General features: G+C 34.0%; 1 protein-coding gene across 1 annotated transcript in view; it reads left to right on the top strand.

The window, feature by feature from the left end:
- Positions 1–18810, top strand: part of LOC150093330 (uncharacterized) — a 106005-nt gene that overhangs the window by 61877 nt on the left and 25318 nt on the right. The window contains exon 6 of the mRNA XM_090413598.1: positions 14765–14896. Coding sequence (XP_090269724.1) covers positions 14765–14896 — 132 coding nt within the window. The remainder of the gene's footprint in view (positions 1–14764; positions 14897–18810) is intronic.

Here is an 18810-nt window from a genome sequence, read left to right as displayed (position 1 = left end):
AGATGGCGAAATAATAGAAGCAGTCCTTGAGAATCTCGATGAAAAAGAAAAAAAGGGATGATGATGAGGAAGAAACGATTCCACTCACTGCAGGATTAATTAAAAAAAGAGCTTCAAATGGCTAGTAAATTTCAACGTCATTTCTTACACATGATCCAAATACTGAATGAGGTGTACAGTTTAAACGTGAACTGAATTCAAAAATAAGTTTGAAGTACTACCGAGAATCAGTCCGTTTTTCATGACCTTATGCCTGAAAGAAAAATTATACAAAGATCTAATCAAAACAGGATGTCATCGATTAATTACAGAGTTCGTGGTAAAAAAAAATCAGCCATCAGAATTATTGAAATTAGTGCTAATTTAGTTCCTTTTACTGAAGAAAACGTTTCGCCATTGCATTATCAACAGAACGGCCAAAATGTTTCAAGTGATGGAAGTGATTTAATTCAAGGTCTCACACAAAAGAATGCGGTATCGTCAGAAATTGACGGCAAATAAAATTTAACTAATAACTATATGCGAGGGTGTATTTGGGAATTTTCGAATTTCTGTTCTATTAGTGACACACTACTGTATTTTCTTTAAGAAAGATACATAGGTATATACGTTAAGTAAGTACGAGGATTGTTTGAAAAGCTTGGTAAAAAAAGTAATACACATTTCAAAAAAAAATCTCCTTTATTTCTCAACATAGTTTCTATCGAGGTCTAAACATTTGGTCCAGCGAGTTTCGAATTTTTTCATTCCATATAAAAAGTAGGATTTGTCAAATTGTGCAAAATAGTCATTGACAGCCTTGATAGCATCCTCATTCGAAGAAAATTTTTTCCCATCGAGCCATATAAAATTTAAGTTTGGGAACAAGAAGAAGTCACACCGGGCCAAGTCAGGAGAATACAGTGGATGCTGAACCACGAACATCAATTCGTGCAGTTTCGCCATTGCGACGGTGGAGGTGTGGGACAGTGCATTGTCTTCATGAAAGAGCATTTTTTTGTGCACCAATCTTGGCCGTTTTTTCTTCAGTTCTTCTTTTAAATGGTCCAACGATGACGCATAATGGACTCCTGTTATTGTCTTACCCTTTTCTAAATAGTGTATCACGATAATTCCTTGGAAATGCTAAAAAAACAGTTGCCATCACCTTCCCAGCTGGCAAAATGGTCTTCGCTTTTTTCGTTGCTTTTTTCACCTGGCATTGTCCTCTGTTTTGACTGCTGCTTGGACTCAGGTATGTAGTGGTGGATCCAAGTTTCGTCTACAGTCACGAATCGATGCAAATTATCCTGCGAATTGCAATTAAATATTGCCAAACTATTTAATTGCAATTGTCTTGAATTGTCTTTTCGCATGCGTTTTTGATCGACAGTCAACAATGGCGCACACAACTTTTTCATATGCAATTTTTCTTGCAAGATATTATACACCCGTTCAGTTGAGATGTCTACAAGCTCAGCAGTCCCACGCACTTTCACTAGGCACATAATGATACCATGGATTTTGTCAATCATTTCCTTCATAGTGACCTCAGTCGAGCGTCCGGAGCACGCTTCATCTTCGATGGACTTACGACCACGTTTAAACTCATTTATCCAAAAATAAATAGTCTTTAATGCTGGTGCAGAGTCCCCATGAACTGAATCTAAGTCGGAGATCTACGCAGCCGTCCACTTCTTCAAATAAAAGTGTTTTATCACTGCATGAAATTCGTTATTTTCGCCATTTTTATGAAAAATGCGAACACGCTCATTTTAAATGTTTGCCAAACGAGAACTACGCGTCACACTTGACTAAAATTTACCCAGAGGTCATGAAAAAGATGACACGTGCCGACACTGATATCAATGCACGAACTGTGCCGCTTTCTATTGGAAATTTACCAAACTATTCAAACAACCCTCGTATTTAAAATGAAAAATATTCCATTAAATTTAAATAGTTTTATTTGATGATTTTCATGTGCTTTCTTTGAAAATAACTTATTGCTCGTATTGGAAAACTTCTTCCATTCTTCTATTTTTTTCATATGCACTGTAAGCTTTTTTACATGGTTTGTTTTCTGGAACCAGACTACCGTGTAAATGGAGAATTGGGTGTACTTAATTCAAACCATATATTGGAGACAGATGTCGTACAATATACGGTTGAATGACATACACGGTTCAAAATAGCATAAAAAAATTGGGGTACCGATAAACTGATGTAGAAAGAGAATTCAATTTCACGTTGAAGATGAACAACCCAATAGAAGGATATCCTCTGGGATTCCTTTTCGAGGGTAAAAAAATGCCAATTGAAGAAATGCTTCCAGGTCTATTACTATATATTAACAAAAGAAAACACCTAATTGATGTACCAGATAGTTTTGAAGGAATACATAAGATTTTACTAGAATAGGAGATAATGGATTTCCCATGGCGGCTTTTTGAACCAATTCAAAATATTATCCTTTCAAATGATATATCCTGTGTTAAGGCTAAACAGAATGACTGTACGATGTCCATAGGAAAATTCGAAAATCATCCGGTATATTAGTAAATAAGCAAAGTGATATGAAAATGTATGACACCAATAGCATTGACTTGAATCCTTAATTTCTGAGAAAGCAATCCACGGCGTGTTTGATAACTAGCTTAGGTAATTAAATATTTTACCTTTTCAATGTGGTTAAGTGTTAATTCCACAGGTAATGAAACAATCAGGCTCCTCTACATCAAAACTTCAAAAAAAAAAGTTTTCTTTTTCAAGAATGGAGTTCCCAGATCGCTCTATTCCTCTGAACACCAAGTATCGTGAAATCTTGTTTTGGTTTCATTGTCATAAAAAAGATCTATTTTGATATTTATTTAAAAACACAAGGTATTTATGAACAGTATTACTAATTCTGTTTACATAATTGTGTAGTTTTGGCATTTTTCCTTAATGTTTGTGTCTAAAATATTTTCCCCCCGAATGCTATTATTATTATTATTATTATTATTATTATTATTATTATTATTATTATTATTATTATTATTACCAGATATCCTCAGATAGTCAGAAACTCATCGAGAAAAATGACAGCTACAACTCTATCATTTCTTTTTATCAGACTTCATTCCCAATACACTATTTCTCTCTCTCTCTCTCTCTCTCTCTCTCTCTCTCTACATATATACAGGGTGTTCGGGATAAATTTGACAGTTTCGTAAGGAAAAAGAAAATCTTCTTTGTATCTATTAAATTTAATGAATTGACAAAAAACATTACAGGCAGAGTTAATTACAATACTATCAACAAGATTTACTCAAAATAACCACCATTAGCATCGATCACAGCTTCAATTCTGCTTCGGAACCTCGAACAAGCTGATGCTACAGTCTCCCTGGGAAGGGCCGCAAAAACTGTTTTAATTTTATCCATTAACTGGGCTTTTGTATTACTGGAAGTGCGATTGGTGTCTTTTTCAACTGCGCCCCATACAAAATAATCCATGGGGTTAAGGTCTGGGGAGTTTGGAGGCCAAACATTTGGACTGGTGAAGTCGTAGAAATTTTCAGACAACCATTTTTGACTTTTCCCAGAGGTGTGGCAAGGGGCCGAATCCTGCTGCCATACATACGGCCTACCATTGGCTACCCTTGTTATCCAGGGCTTGACTACAGTTAGCAACTCCACGAACAAAGCCCGAATTCCAATGCCAGGGTTCTTCAACACCTGTTCCTGCAGATTTGCGAGGAATTCTGCTGTACGAACGCAATCAGATCGTCTGCTAGGGATCTTTCTTCTTGCTACATCTTCGTAGTCACCATTGCAAGTCTCTAGTTCATGCCTGATTGTTTTTACTGTATTCAGGGAGCATTGGGCAGCAGTCGTAATATCCTTATTTTGATGGCGGGCACGAATCATCATGATACAAGTTATTCTCTTCCATGATTCAGGTGGGTTCCAGCTATCCATCCTTTCTGACATCTTGTATATGAATGAAGAAGGGTCCAAACTTTTAAATGAAGAGAAGTGTGTGTTAATACATGTAACTTACAGAAAAATATAATTAATTATAAATATGTCAAATTTATCCCGAACACCCTGTATATATATATATATGTTTGTGTGTGTGTGTAATTAATTTTGTACCAGCTTTAGACTTGAACTATGTTTCAGGCGCAAACTTAATTGTTTGCTTACTTGGGATTAGGAGTTAAATAACCAAGCTTATAAAATTACTTGGTAACCCTAATATACAGTATCCTCAAGTTAAAAAATTAATTACATCTATATCTCTTCCAGATATTCTTATTAAAAATAAAAACACCTTGTAGCAACTTGCATAGGTAAAGTTGATAAGCTCTGTATTACTAAAACCTTGGTATTTAGGGTCTAGCTACTCACTGAGGAGACTTCAAAAAAAGGTTGAAACCGGTCTGGGTAGTGACCCAACCCATAATATATTGCAGTATATACATCTTTTAGTGAGGTGTGCTTTACATTATGGGAAAATACTAAGAATAGTGATCAGAACTTTACCCACCTTTACAATGAGTTGCCCTAGTGTTGTACCATCTTCAGATTTGAACTATGTTTCAGGCGCAAACTTAATTGTTTGCTTACTTGGGATTAGGAGTTAAATAACCAAGCTTATAAAATTACTTGGTAACCTAATATCTTTCTATCTATTAAAACTCCAAGATTCCTAACGCAATCAGTTTCTTTTACCATAATCCTGCCAATAAAATACGAAATTGGATAACACATTATGCCAAAGTGCATAACTTAAGTTATTCATATTGAACTGAACAGCCGTTTTGTCCAGCCCATAAATTTAGACTATTCAGATATTTCTTCGCGTGCAGAATGTTAGTAAGCCTGGATTACTCTGCTATTTTTCCACCATCAGCAAACTTCTCTGTCTCCTGTCAGATCTTTCCCATTGGCATTAAATGAAGAATGAAAAGCAGTGTACCAGTAGCTGATCCTTGGTCACACCACTGGTTATCTTGAATCTTGCACATTCACATTCACATCCCCATACTTCACTTTTTGATATCTGAAAGTCAGCCCTTCTGTTATCCAAGCTAATAGTTTATAATCCTTCCAATATTCTCTAAATTATAGAGAATATTGGAAGAGACTTTCATGAACCAATTCCTTTATGCGGGACATTATGTTAATAGGGCATAGAGAGCAGGAAGAATGGAATGTTGGCGTGATGGAATTCGTCTGGGAAAACAGCAGGAAACAAATTAATTATTATGATTTTTAATTTTGCATGTATTTTATAACAATTTCTTTTTCTTATTACAAATCAATATACTATACAAATACATGAATTTTGATTATTTATATTAATTTTGAAACGTTTATTACTCTTAAATAACAATTTGTAAACCAAAAATTCAACATAATACAGTATCTTACTGAAGTACTCACCAAAAATCTTAATGTGCCGGGGAAAAAATATCCATTCTTAAATTATATAATATTAAAAAAAAAAAAGAAAAAAAAAGAAAAGAAAAGAAGAAAAACCCAGCTGTTTAGACTAAATCGATATCCTTCTTGTTGAATTTCATTATATATAATGTAACACTTTGCGAAATGAAGTGATATCACTATTTGAATATAAAGAGTTTCTGAATATTATAAGTTATGGTGACATTTCTTATTTCAGAGACCAACAGTCATTGTGAAAAGAAAGATTCGAAACATTCCGTCTGGACAAGTCCTTAAAAATGTTATTGTACAGTTGAGTTTAACTTTGTGCTATTTTTGTACAGTTGAAATTAGAAATAAAGACGTCTTCCAAATTAAATGAATTCTTGGCCAATTGTATTGAACATGAAAATGTACGGTTGTATACATTTTAAGTTAAAAGTAAAAAATAAACATAAAGAAATTTGTTTTCCTGAAGTGTTTTATATTATTACTTTTGTGAATTTACTGGATGTAAATTTACCTGATTTTTTTATTTATTTTTTATGCGCTATGGATGTTTGGTGATACTGAGTATTCAATCTTTTAACTGCTCTCATCTGGTCTTCACTCGGTTTTGGAAAACTCCCATGTTTTTCTACATTACCGCTTGAAAAAGGTTACTTTTTTTGTTTCTTTAATTTATTCTAGAGAAAGGTTCAAGGATTGCCATAATCAATTTCCCATATATGGTCCTAGCATGATTTAGATAAATAGTTTCTCCTTGGTTAAATATAAATGTAATCTTTGTAAAGAGGTACTGTATATCAAGTTATTAGACCAGATCTATAATATACAAATAGATTAAAGTACGTAAATTTAGATTTACGTACTTAAATTACATTACTCACAACCTAGAAACAGTAAAAGGCAGACTTAGCAAAAGATGGTCTGAGATGATTAAACTAGAAAAATAAAAAAGGAAAAATAACTGCATCTCCAAAAGCCTCAAACTAAAACTCCATGGAGTTTTAGTTTGAGAAACCTTATGGAGGAGAGACATGGATACTCAATCTGAAAGAAAATACAGCCAACAGGAGCATTCGAAACGAAATGCTTAAGAAAAATAAATGACTCATTGGTCAGAACACAAAACAAATGAGCAATTCAAACACGATTTAAACTATAGTGAACATATCATAGCTATAATTCTTACACAGTAATTAAGATGGTTTGGACACCTTCAGAGAATGTCCTTTTACACATTGCCAACTATAGTATTGAATGCTATCATTAGATGAAGACGATCAAGACGCAAACCAAAAAGAACTTAGCTACAGTCTTTGAAGGAAGGGTCACAATTATTGAACTTCAGACAGATGACACAAATGGCCAGAAAAAGAACCACATGGCAATAAAGGACAGAACCAGTCTGGGTTGTTGCCATTCTCATAATGCTTAGCATTGTACATGTCCATACGGATATGTGCTTAGCATTATGGGATACTAAGGCAATTGATGTGAAGTCATTAGTCTCTATATACAGTACAAGTAGCCCAGTTGTGAAGTGATTTCACGTGCAAACTTTGTTTGTTTACACTGGATAAAGGTAGTACTGTCGACACGGTGTAGCACAGAGGCAGCCTGCCTTACGGCGCGGCTTAAGGGCTCTCGTTCAGCCATATTGCAGTAGGCTCCGTCGTTACGCTAACAATTCCTGTTAGCGCACCAAGTGCGGAAAGAAGTTTTTTCAAGCGTAAACTGATTAAAAATTATTTGCGAACAGCAATGACACAAAAAAGGTTGGTTTGTCTAGCAACTATATCGATAGAGGCGGACATAGCTTATAATTTTAATTTACAAGAGCTTATATACAGTTTTATTGTGCGATAGCCTCCGTAGAGCAAACATTTAATTAATATTATTATGTAATCGTTTTCCATTAATGCTTCTCTTATAATAAAAACAAAATAGCATATTGGAGATGTTCTTATATTTTTGTCTTATAATCCATCAGAGGCGATATTTAAACGTTTGCCTCAGGGCGCGATCTAATCTGGCGATGGCCCTAGATAAAGGATTAAACCAAGAATATAATTTCTTGGCATCTTTAATTTATAGAGAGAGAGAAAGAGAGAGAGAGAGAGAGAGAGAGAGAGAGAGAGAGAGAGAGAGAGAGAGAGAGAGAGAGAGAGAGAGAGAGAGAGAGAGATGGAATATCAGCACATTTGCTAAAGGAATGTTCATATGATCGGCTAGAGTTTTCACGTTTTTGTATAACTTGAATCTCTGCTTAGGAATGTTACTGTAGGAATGGAAGGAATGTGTGATTGTTCCATTGTACAAAAGAGGTGTTAAAACTGATGTATCTAATTACTGTCCTTAGCGATTTTAGAGAAGTTGCATACAGAAATGGGTAGACAATCTATACTCTGCAACGAACAGCATAGGCTTACTAAAGGAAGGTATTTTATCAGTTTGCTCATAATTTATAACATATAGCCAAGTTGGATAAAGGAAATGGATACACTATGATAGCGGTGTTCAACCTTTTTTTACTACGCGAGTTACTTTTCTATAAAAAGTTATTCGGCGATCTACTCTCTTAAATAGATCACGTTCCCCCAATCTGATATCTGATTATGCACAAATAAACAACTAAAAAAAACACAAATAAAAACTTTATTTGTGTATTTAAAAATTTATTTTTCACTTGTAATTATTTAAAAATTAAAATTAAAATATAACAAATATTTTAATACAACAAAAAACAACAACAAATATATTGGAATAAAATATTTATTTCTCTATTTTGGAAAACCAAAGTTAGAAAAAACAACACATTGATTACAAACTCACAAGTTACAGGAAATGCTGGCTGATTAAGAAAAAAAAAAAAAACGTTAATGTGAAATTTGGCATTGTTTGGACCTCACAATACTTTCAGAGTCAAGTTGATATGAAGAAGTGGCCAATCGCAGACAATCATCCAAATGATCATTTGTAATTTGGTTTCTTAATTGATTTTTTATGACCGTCATATTTGAAAAAGCGGATTCTGACAAGTATGTCGATCCGAAACACGACAGAATTTTTCACGCAATAGTTAATATTATCTCAAGTTTATTATTATAATATTATTATCTCAAGTTCTACTTCAGCTTGGTTTATACCAAACAGCCCACTAATTTTATTTGAAATTTCTGTGATGTTCAAGTTTTCTTGAAATGGATTATTGATAAAAGATGCAATTATTTATCAATAATCAAATTTTTATTAAAATTAAATTTTAATAAAATTTCAGTTTTATTAAAATCTTTAAATCTTGAATTTATTTCTTCCTCAACTAATTCTATTTCACGAATAAATTCTTTTAAATCATAGCGAAGCATTTCTCGATTTTGTTCAAAAAATTTTAATAAATATGGGAGGTGTTTAAATTCGCGGTCATTTATATTTTTCTTTAATAAAAGTAAGTATTGTTGGAAAGTTTTTATTGAACTCAACATGTCAATTAAATTTTTATCTCTACCTTGTAACTCTAAATTTAAATTGCTTAATTTCGTACAGAAATCTACTAAAATGATAAGTGTATAACAACCATCTTTTATCACTCAATTGTGGATAAATATCTCCTTTTTCATCATATAAAATTTTTATATCGTTAATTGATACAAGAAATCTTTCTAAAAATTGACTTCTGCTGAGTCAGCGAACATTATTGTACAACAGAAGTGCCTTATCATCATCTGCCTATAATTTAAATAAATTTTGATGTTAAACTACAATAAATGATACTTTAATATTAGTAAGAATGCCAATATGTTCAGTACCATTTGCATGTTAATGATTTGTAACTAACTCTTCACTATATTTAATAAAAAGCATTAAAATTAGCTAATGTTCAGTTTGCTGATTTGGTATCAGTATCTAACACTTAGTCCATCTATGGTATTAAGATTAACTTGCAACCTTTTATGCAGATTAAAATAAATAAATTGATAAAATTACAAATTACTGACATTAGAATGAATTTCACAATGTTATGCAGCCCATTGATATTCAAATAATCAGTAAAACATGCACATAACAGATTTTACAATGATCAATTCTCTGCTGTTGGGTCTGAGTTTTGATTTCTAATTTCATTCTTAAAATGATCTAAATAATCTCTTCACAATCAACTGAAAAGCTTTTCTATATGCTCTTCATCATAACTGTGAAAATGAATTCTTTGCGATTTTGCTAAGTTTTGATTATGTTATGCTCTGACTCAACCAAATGCAGTGAAATTCAGATATTATCCATGAACTAACTTTAATGTTCAATTAAGTTTCCTTTCCTTTTCCTCTAAGTTAAGGTCATGAAATTGATTGTTTTAACAATAATGGCAAAATCTCTCAAGCACACTTGATGTATCTTCTCAGAAAACATTGATTCACTCAACACGTATCATATATCTGGGTTAACCAAAGATTTGAGAAATATAGTTAATATGATCAACTTACTACTACTACTACGATTGTTGAAATTCCCTACCAATGAAAAATATACATCATTATCATCAAATTCCTGACATTTAACCTAAGGCGCGTGTGCATGATATGGACAGTACTATGAAAAACGTACATCACCTCTAACTTCCTATCTAGGATTTTCCTCCAAATCAGTCTGTCACCTGTTAAGACGCCAACATTATCAGATTTTATATTTCTGTCTTCTACGGAACTTTTTATGTATAAATCTACATATATCTTCGTCTTCTTCTGGGTCTTTTTCCTGCTAACCTGGCAGAGAACACTTGTTTTGCTAGTCTTTTTCCTCTCCCATTCTGTTTAAGTGACCATACCACCTGAGATTAACTCTGCTAACGCATTTCTGGATGCTGACAATGTCAAGTTCTTTCCTGATATCCTCGTTTTTAATATGATATTGCCATTGATGCCATCTATTCATACCCCTAATCTTTCTCAGGACTCTCATATCTGCGGTCTCTACTCTTTGGTCAAGTGTTTTACTTCTGACCCAGCACTCAGATTCATAAGTTAAAATATGGTTTGAACACTGTCTTGTATACAGCTAATTTAGTATTTTGGCTAATTGCTGTCTTATTCCATATACATTTATTCAGTTGACTTCGTACCATACCAGCTTTGATGATTTTGTTGTCTATTTCCATATTTAATTTACCATCTTCACTAAAAATCGCACCTAAGTAGCCGAAATGTTTTTCTTGTTCTATCAGTAGCGCACTCAGGGTTTAATCTTGGATGGGGGGGGGGACGAGTTGAGCAGACGATTTGAGAATACACACTACGCATCGCATAGTGAGCATCTGCAATGATTGCTAATTCATGAGTAGTATAGAAATAGAAGACCCGACACAACATAAAAAAAATTAATTAATTTTATTAATTGGGAAGAGATTTTTGGAAATTTTTCTAATGTTTTTTTCCTTTTTATTGGGGGGCAGGACCGCTTCCCCCCTTTGGGTGCACCACTGTGTTCTACAGTTTCTCCATTCACAATGCAGTTGATATTTTCAATGCTTCTGCCTATTTTCATTGTCTTTGTCTTGTTATGCTGACCTTCGTACCATATCTATTACAACAGTTATTCAATTTAGTCACGGAAACTTGCAGATTTGTAGTGGATTTATTTAGAAGTATAACATCATCCGCATAAAGCAAAGAGCTGAGATTAAATCTCCGATTTTGATATCACGTTTAATGTCACTTTCCTTCATAATGTGATCATATAGATAATGAATAACAGAGGGGATAATGTACATCCTTGTCTCACACCAGATTTAACATTAAACCATCTTCCTGTACTTCCTTCTATTCTAACTGCTCACTTATTATTATTTTTTTTGCTTGATATAATGCCCCACTGATACCATACAGCCATAACGTTTTGAATAGCTTCTCTCTTCACACCTTGTCATATGCCTTTTCCAGATCTACAAGACTTAAATACAGATGTTTGTTAAATTCCCATGATTTCTCAACAATTTTTCATAAAGTGAAAATCCCATCATGATAGCCACTATGTGTGAATCCAGCTTGTTCTTTACCAAGCTTCTCTTCCACCATCCTTCTCAGCTGTTTCTCAAGTATACCTGCATAAATCCTACCAGGAACACATAGCAGGGAAATACCTCTGTAATTCTCACATTCAGTTTTTATTTCCGTTTTTATATATGGGTACTATGAGAGCTCTACTCCAATCATCGGGAATTCGTCCCTCTGTCCAGGCTTTCTGAACTATGCAGTGCAGCCACTGTGAGACTTTTATACCACCATACTTCAGCATTTCTGGTCGAATATCATCTACTCGCACTTAATTTCCACATTTCAGACTTTTGATGGCTTTTTTCTACTTCAAGTATGGATATGTATTCCTGATTTCATGCCTGATCAGTGTTTTTTACCACTGTGCTGCCACAGGCCTTAAGAGCATGTATGTATTATGGATTATTATTATGCATTCAGTGAAAATGCCAAAGAAGAGATGGAGCAAGCTGGTAGAAGAGGACTTGAGGATGAAGAACTTGGATGTGGTGACAGCCCAAGATAGTAGGATGTGGAGGAGACTCATCATCAACAGTGACCCCTACTTAAGTGGGAGAAGTTGCAGCAGAAGAAGAAGAAAAGAAGAAGAAGATTCAGTGAAAATGTTTGGATAAGACTAAACACAATCCAACCAGAAAATGAAACATAAAAGTGATTAATATCCCCACTTAGCATTTTTATGTCAACACATGGAAGGAAGAGAGTGTAGCTCCATGGGTCAAGTAAAATAGTGGATATTCTTCAACACAGATGAGTAGGCTATTACTGACATCTGTCTCAGATATGAAACACTCTTCGAATTCAGTGAGTTTGGCTAAATCCATTTGCCAAAAATCTGGGAGAGAATGATTTGCAGAGCACATTTAGCCTGATTGCTTTGAATTGACTTCATTTCATCTCAGAACATTAGTTCCTTTTTAGTTAATTTGAACTGTTTCCTTCTATCAATCTACTTGAGTGAGTGGTATGTTTCACAGTAGCTGCAGTTTGTGCTCTGAAGATAGTTAAAAATAGTCAAATATAAATAAGCTTAATAAACTCTTTATTTTGTTCTGTTAGTGTTGGTGATACTGTGAAGCACTGCTATGAATAATCACTACCAACTGCTAAGTTTTCAAACGACCATAATCAACTAGTTTCTTCCATTGTCGTTGTGGTTCCGCCATTGCAGCCAGGTATTAGAAGAAAAATTACTTCTTGGTGTGTGTTTGGGGGGGGGGATCATAAAATTATTATTACTTGCATTTCAACTTGACTTCAATTCTTTATAGGCAAAAACAATTTTAAAGATCAGAAGAGAGAAGACTAAAATGCACATAGCCTTTAAAGAAATGCGGAGAACCAACCAGGGCTTCTGACCTAATGTCCAGTCCTCACCTTTTCGTGGTGCATAGGAAATAATAAGTATCCCAATGAAATATTTCCAAAAAGGATCGACGTCAACCCAGATTTGATCTGTTTACTCAAATATGCAAACATGATGGGGTGGGATAATGAAGTTTGAAAATAGAGTGCAACCTTAGAGGCTGATTTGCAAATTCGAAGAGTACGCGAAAGAAAGGACGCTTATAGAAAGTTTACAAAATACTTTAGGGATGATTGTACATTAGAACATAATGATTGGATAACCTGGAAACTACATCTAACCAAATATGAAACTGTTCATGCTATTACAGGCCTCTAATAAGAAAACTAACGGTCTTGCATTGCATGTTGCAATTCATCCCCCAATGTCCATGACAACTATCCAGGCTCACAGTGAGATGCGAATCACACACTACTGCAAATGTTATACCCACCTGAAATGTTTAAAGGAAGCTGAAGTAAATTATATTTCTCATAAATGGTGAACTACAGTCATATAAAAATTTTGCTGTTACAAAACAAACTCATGTACCACCTTTGATGTCCTGTTTCCTGAAGAAAAATACTCGCCAAGCGTTTAACTTTAGTCAAGTAATAGATTTTCAGAAATTTTTGAGTAATCGATCTTTGGGGGAAACATAAGTAAAACAATTTCTCAATGAAAAATTGCCTAGTTTTTATCCCTGCAATTTGAAGAAGGCATATGAACCCTAGAAATAAATGCTAGGTAAGGTTCAGGAATTATCGCATTTTATCCAGTGCCATAGGAATGCACTGAACTTCAGCGATGGAGAAACGTTATGTATTGATTTACAAAAATATTTAGGAAAAAATAAGATTTCCTGCTTAGAACGTTTAAAAAATGTATAGCTGTTATCGGTTTTTTATTTATTCATTATTTTTGTATATGTGCGTGCAGCTCAGTGGAAGTGGAGGTTTGATCTTGTGCTCTTCCCCCCCCCCCTTTCCTAACACAGACTCAAGCTCTAGAAAGTATTTTTGGGATTTTATTCGGATTCCTGGGAGAAGAAAGCAGTTTGCCTGTGCAAAAAATCGACTATCTTGAGAACAGGTTCCAGAAAATCTAAGAACAAGTTCCTGTAGACGAAGACTAGACTTAAGCTAGAGTCTGTGATAGGAGGGGGAGACACGGGCACAGAGGATGAAACCTCCACTTCCACTGAGCTGCGCACACATACATGCACAAAAATAATGAATAAATAAAAATCGATAACAGCTGTACATTTCCTAAATGTTCTAAGCAGGAAATCTTATTTTTACCCAAATATTTTTGTAAAGCAATAAGCATAGGAATGAATCAGTATGTAGGTGTGTGTGCACCTCAATGGAAGTGGAGGTTTCTTCTCCTTTGCTGTGCCAAAGTTTGGATAGAAAAGAATGGTTGAGAAAACGTCATGGGAAAATACTGTTTTGGAGAAAGAAGCGAACGAGGTGATAAAATGTTAGAATTTGCAGTGGACTACGAAATGATGGTCTGTAACACAAGATTCCAGCAAAAAGAGTGTAGAAAGTGTACAAAAAATCGAATCTAAGAGTGACAGGAGTAATGATCTATAGAAGACGCAGTTGATGAAACCTTACAGAAGAAGAGGAGATCAAGAACATGTAGATTAGACAGGAAATACTGAAGTTAGTACAAGATAAGAGAGTGTTAAACATAAGAAGGATACATCAGAATAAATAGAGGAGCGATATAGAAGAAAGAGTAATGAGGTGAAAAAAGCAGTCAGAATGGATACAATGAACAGATTAGAAACTCAATGCAATAATATAGAAAAGTACTATGGGTTGCACAAAATTAGGGAGGTGTACAACATGATTGGAACCATTAACAGAAGGTGGTAACCAAAATAAATACAATAAAAGATGAAAAAAAAGGCAAAGTGTTGATGAATAAAGATAAAATTGCACAGCGGCGGACAAGATTCTGTAGTGAGCTATATGAAGAAAAACTAGATTTCGATGGAGTTGAAGAACTAATTAAAGAATTGAAGCAGATATCACCTCCAGATAATGAGTATAACATGGACATTTTAAGAGGACAGGTAGGAAAAGCAATAGGATGGCTAAAATACAACAAGAGTTCCCGTAATAAAATCACTAGAGAAATCTTTAAACATGGTGGCGACAGTATGGCTACAGAAATGCGTCAACTATGTAATGCGCCATGGAAGGAAACAAAAATACCAAAGGAGTGGGTGAAATTGATATTACTGACATCATAAAAGAAAGGAAATAAGGAAGAGATTTAGACTTGTTATGAACTTGGAGAAAACAAAGACAGTGGTATTTGTTGAGAAGAACACGAAACAAAAGGTAGTTCTGGGGGAATTGATATAGAAAATGTAGAACAATTCACATATTTGGGAAGTAAAATGACATATGACTTGGACTGTTAAAAAAAAGAAATAAAGATCAGGATTGCAAAGGGAAGAACAAATCTGAAGGCAATGGATAACATCTGGAAAAGTAAAGTGATCAGCCTGCAAACAAAACTAAAAGAACTAGTAACATCCATCTTTAGCGGTGTATTGTATGGATCTGAAACATGGGTAATAAATAAGGAATCAAGGAAAAGAATTTTGGCATTTGAAAGAACTTGTTACAGGAAGATTCTAAGAGTAGGATGGGTATAGAAAATCTCAAATGAAGAGCTCTATCGGAAGATACAACCAAAGCAGATTTTATTGCAAAATAAATTTGATAAATTATTTTTCAAGTGAGGTATTGAAAAACGAATAGAAAACACTTCTCGGTATGCAAGCCACGTATATCAAAAACATTAGGGAAAATAATAATCCTTCAACAGTAAAGTAACCTGAGACAACATCTAATAACAGACATAATACACCGAATCCTCATGATTAGTTGCTTCTGCTTTAATTCCAATCAAGCAAACTGAAATTTTCGTAATAAAGGAATACTTTACTTTAGATTAATAAAAGTTTCTGCCCAAATTTTTCTAGTTATCATTGATATCGTAGTGGATTATTTTAATTTCTTCACTCATGAGCACATAAGCTTTATAAATATTGGATGTCAATTGTCCTTAAGTGCGTTTCTGCGGCAAAAAAGACAAATATCCCATATTCGAATACCAGTCATTTTCTTTGCTGTAATTGAGATTATCACGTGACATGTTTCCTCATAACAACCGGTTCTTTCAACATCGATGATAACAGTTGGCCTTCTGCATTTGTGCTAGTCATTGAAGTACGTACAATCTCGCTCCTACTTCTCAGTCAGCCTACTTTAAGAGACGATCAAGGGTCAGAGGTAGGTAAATACTTATAGTAAGTGATTGGTTGTTGGCACTTTTCTTTTTTTTCATGATTGTTTAAAGAAATGCGTTACATATTTAGAGAGAAAAAGAGAATTCGAATGATTTTATAGAATGAAATAAGCTTGTTGTAGCTCTTATTTGAAATGGAAGAGAAATTAGCTGTTCTGTGTTGAAATAAGACATCGGAATCATTCTTTATTTGTTTGAAAAACTAACGTAAGAAACATATCACGTAGAGTTCATCCATCATTGGACTATTATAGTTCGCCCACAGATTAGAGATCCTTCGACACTTCTGCGCATCTCAGAAAAAGAAGAATCCATTCCGATAATAGGGTAATCAATCCGTATAGTGGGATGAGTTGTTTATTATTACCGGTCGGAAAATTAACTTCTCTTTTATGATTATTGTAGTTAACTATGTTAACTACAATAATCAGTTGGAAAATTGTGACTATAAAGCACGTGATTTCGCGTGTTGGACCAGTTCGGACGTCCTTCATTTCTTTCTCCCCTTGAGCATGAATCGACTATTCTTGGAAAGACGCGAAGCAGGAACCTACAAACGGTGGGCGAACTATACCGTATTTACTCGAATATAACTCGCCTTCGCGTATATCTCGCACCTTTGATTTTACTTTATGAAAAAAAAACAAATTAAAAAGTTTCGCATATACCTCGACGCGAAGAATGGTTAAAACTTTAAGAAATAGATAGTGCATGTTGTTATGGCAGAAATAGCAAAAAAAAAAAAAAAAAAAATCGTATGTGAAGAACGATGTGGCCATTATTCCTGTTGGTCTTACACCTTGTCTACTGCTCTTGGACGTATTGGTCAACGAACTGTTCAAGGACTCCGTTCTAAACTTCTACATGGAATGGACGACAGCTGGCGGGTATGATCTTACTCCAGCAGGGAAGATTAAGAGCACATCATTACAACCGTTGTGCAATAATTGCCAAGAGTTTTTGTTTTTAAAACACTGGCATGTCTGGATTGACCGAAGATGGCACTGTTTGGGTGCAATGCACACGAGGAAACTGCTCTCGATCCAGGAAGCAACGAAAGCGAATAGGACATTCTTGGCAAGTCATACCCATTTTCAGTTTTTTTTTTAAAAAATCATGGTGCTCTTATGATTCCGAAATGATAAAAGGACAAGCAATAACAAGACTGTTTGTTTTAATTTAATTACAGAAGCCTTGTCGCTAAAGATTCAAATATATTGCGTGATGAATGTGAGCGGCCGATCACGTTAATAATTTTGATATTAATAAATGCATTCATTTTATAAATAATGTGAGCCATTCATTTTTCATTCCCCCCCTTTATTCCCCGTCCGTTAGGACAAGTTAAACTTGTTAATGAGGGATTAAGTATATGTATTTTATGACTGTAAATTTGTTATCTTGACGAGGTCAGTTTGCCTGTTCTGAGGGACGAAAGAGTTTCCTGCTGAACAAAACCCTCTACGTCCGTATCAGACAGGCTAACTCATCTTTAGTTGGAATAGACCAGATAAAACTTACTCACGTCTTGGACAGAAATCGAACTCAGGTCTTTCTGACCAAACACATCGCCTATACCGACTGAGCCCGCAGATCCTCTATATTCAATTATAAAAGTCAATTTAGATTTCTCCTGAAACACTTCTTTAGTTTCCCAAAATTCCCGCATATATTTTGCTCCGCGATTTTTTAACTACAATTTTCAGGAAAAACATGCGAATTATTTTCGAGTAAATACGGTATATAGTTCACTGAATGGTAACCCTGGTAGACGCGTATGTTTAACTGTTTAGAATTAGTTATATATCGTTAAATTTTGTTAGAATTTCTGTTAGTAATTAGTTGATACAAAGGAAGTTTTTTATGTTTATATTTTGAAAATGTGTTATGCTTTTGAACCCATTTTCTCATTACTGTGCATACAATTAAAAATAATAACGATGGGTGTAGCCTTTATCTATTTAAACATCCTCTCCGACACTAATTTGGGAATCACTTAAGTAAATAAAATTATGTCTAAGAAATATGTTTTATTTTAAGAATATTTTATGCTTTTCTGTGGTGTAATTTTTTCTCTTCTATTTTTTGTGGTTCCATCTATGCGGGAATGATTACTTAAAACAAACGAACAAAAAATAATACCAATAGTTGAAATCTCTTGTAAATAGTTTTAAAAATGTATATTTTTTATGATAAATTATGTAATATTTCTTATTTGTTTTCGTCTGTGGTAATTATGATAAAAATTTGTATCTTTAAAAATCAATTTCTAAAGGGGTTTTAAAAATCAGGGTAGTTCATAATCACTATTTCTAAGATATGAAAATAATAGAAAAAATGGTGAAGATTAACTTAAGAACCACTTAAGAACTTAAGGTGCAGATCTTTTGATAACCACTCGGAGATGAAAGACAGATTTAGAGTGACCTTTTTTTTTTAAACAGCCTAGAGTAGCATTTCTCAACTTTTTTAAGCCCAAGGACCAGAAAAATGCCTAAAACAATTCTACGGACCACTAAGTTATGTAATTTTTTTTAATGTACATGTGGGGATTTCAAACATTTACATATACATTTACAACATACACATATTACATTTAGACTATTCAAATTTGGTCTTTATAAAAAAATGCTCAACAAATTACTTTATAAAAATAACCTCCATCAA

Source organism: Typopeltis vanoorti, chromosome 24 (assembly GCF_054136105.1).
Source record: "Typopeltis vanoorti isolate ZY-2024b chromosome 24, IOZ_Tvanoo_1.0, whole genome shotgun sequence".
Lineage (NCBI taxonomy): Eukaryota > Metazoa > Arthropoda > Arachnida > Uropygi > Thelyphonidae > Typopeltis > Typopeltis vanoorti.
This window is presented reverse-complemented; position numbering and strand designations above follow the sequence as displayed.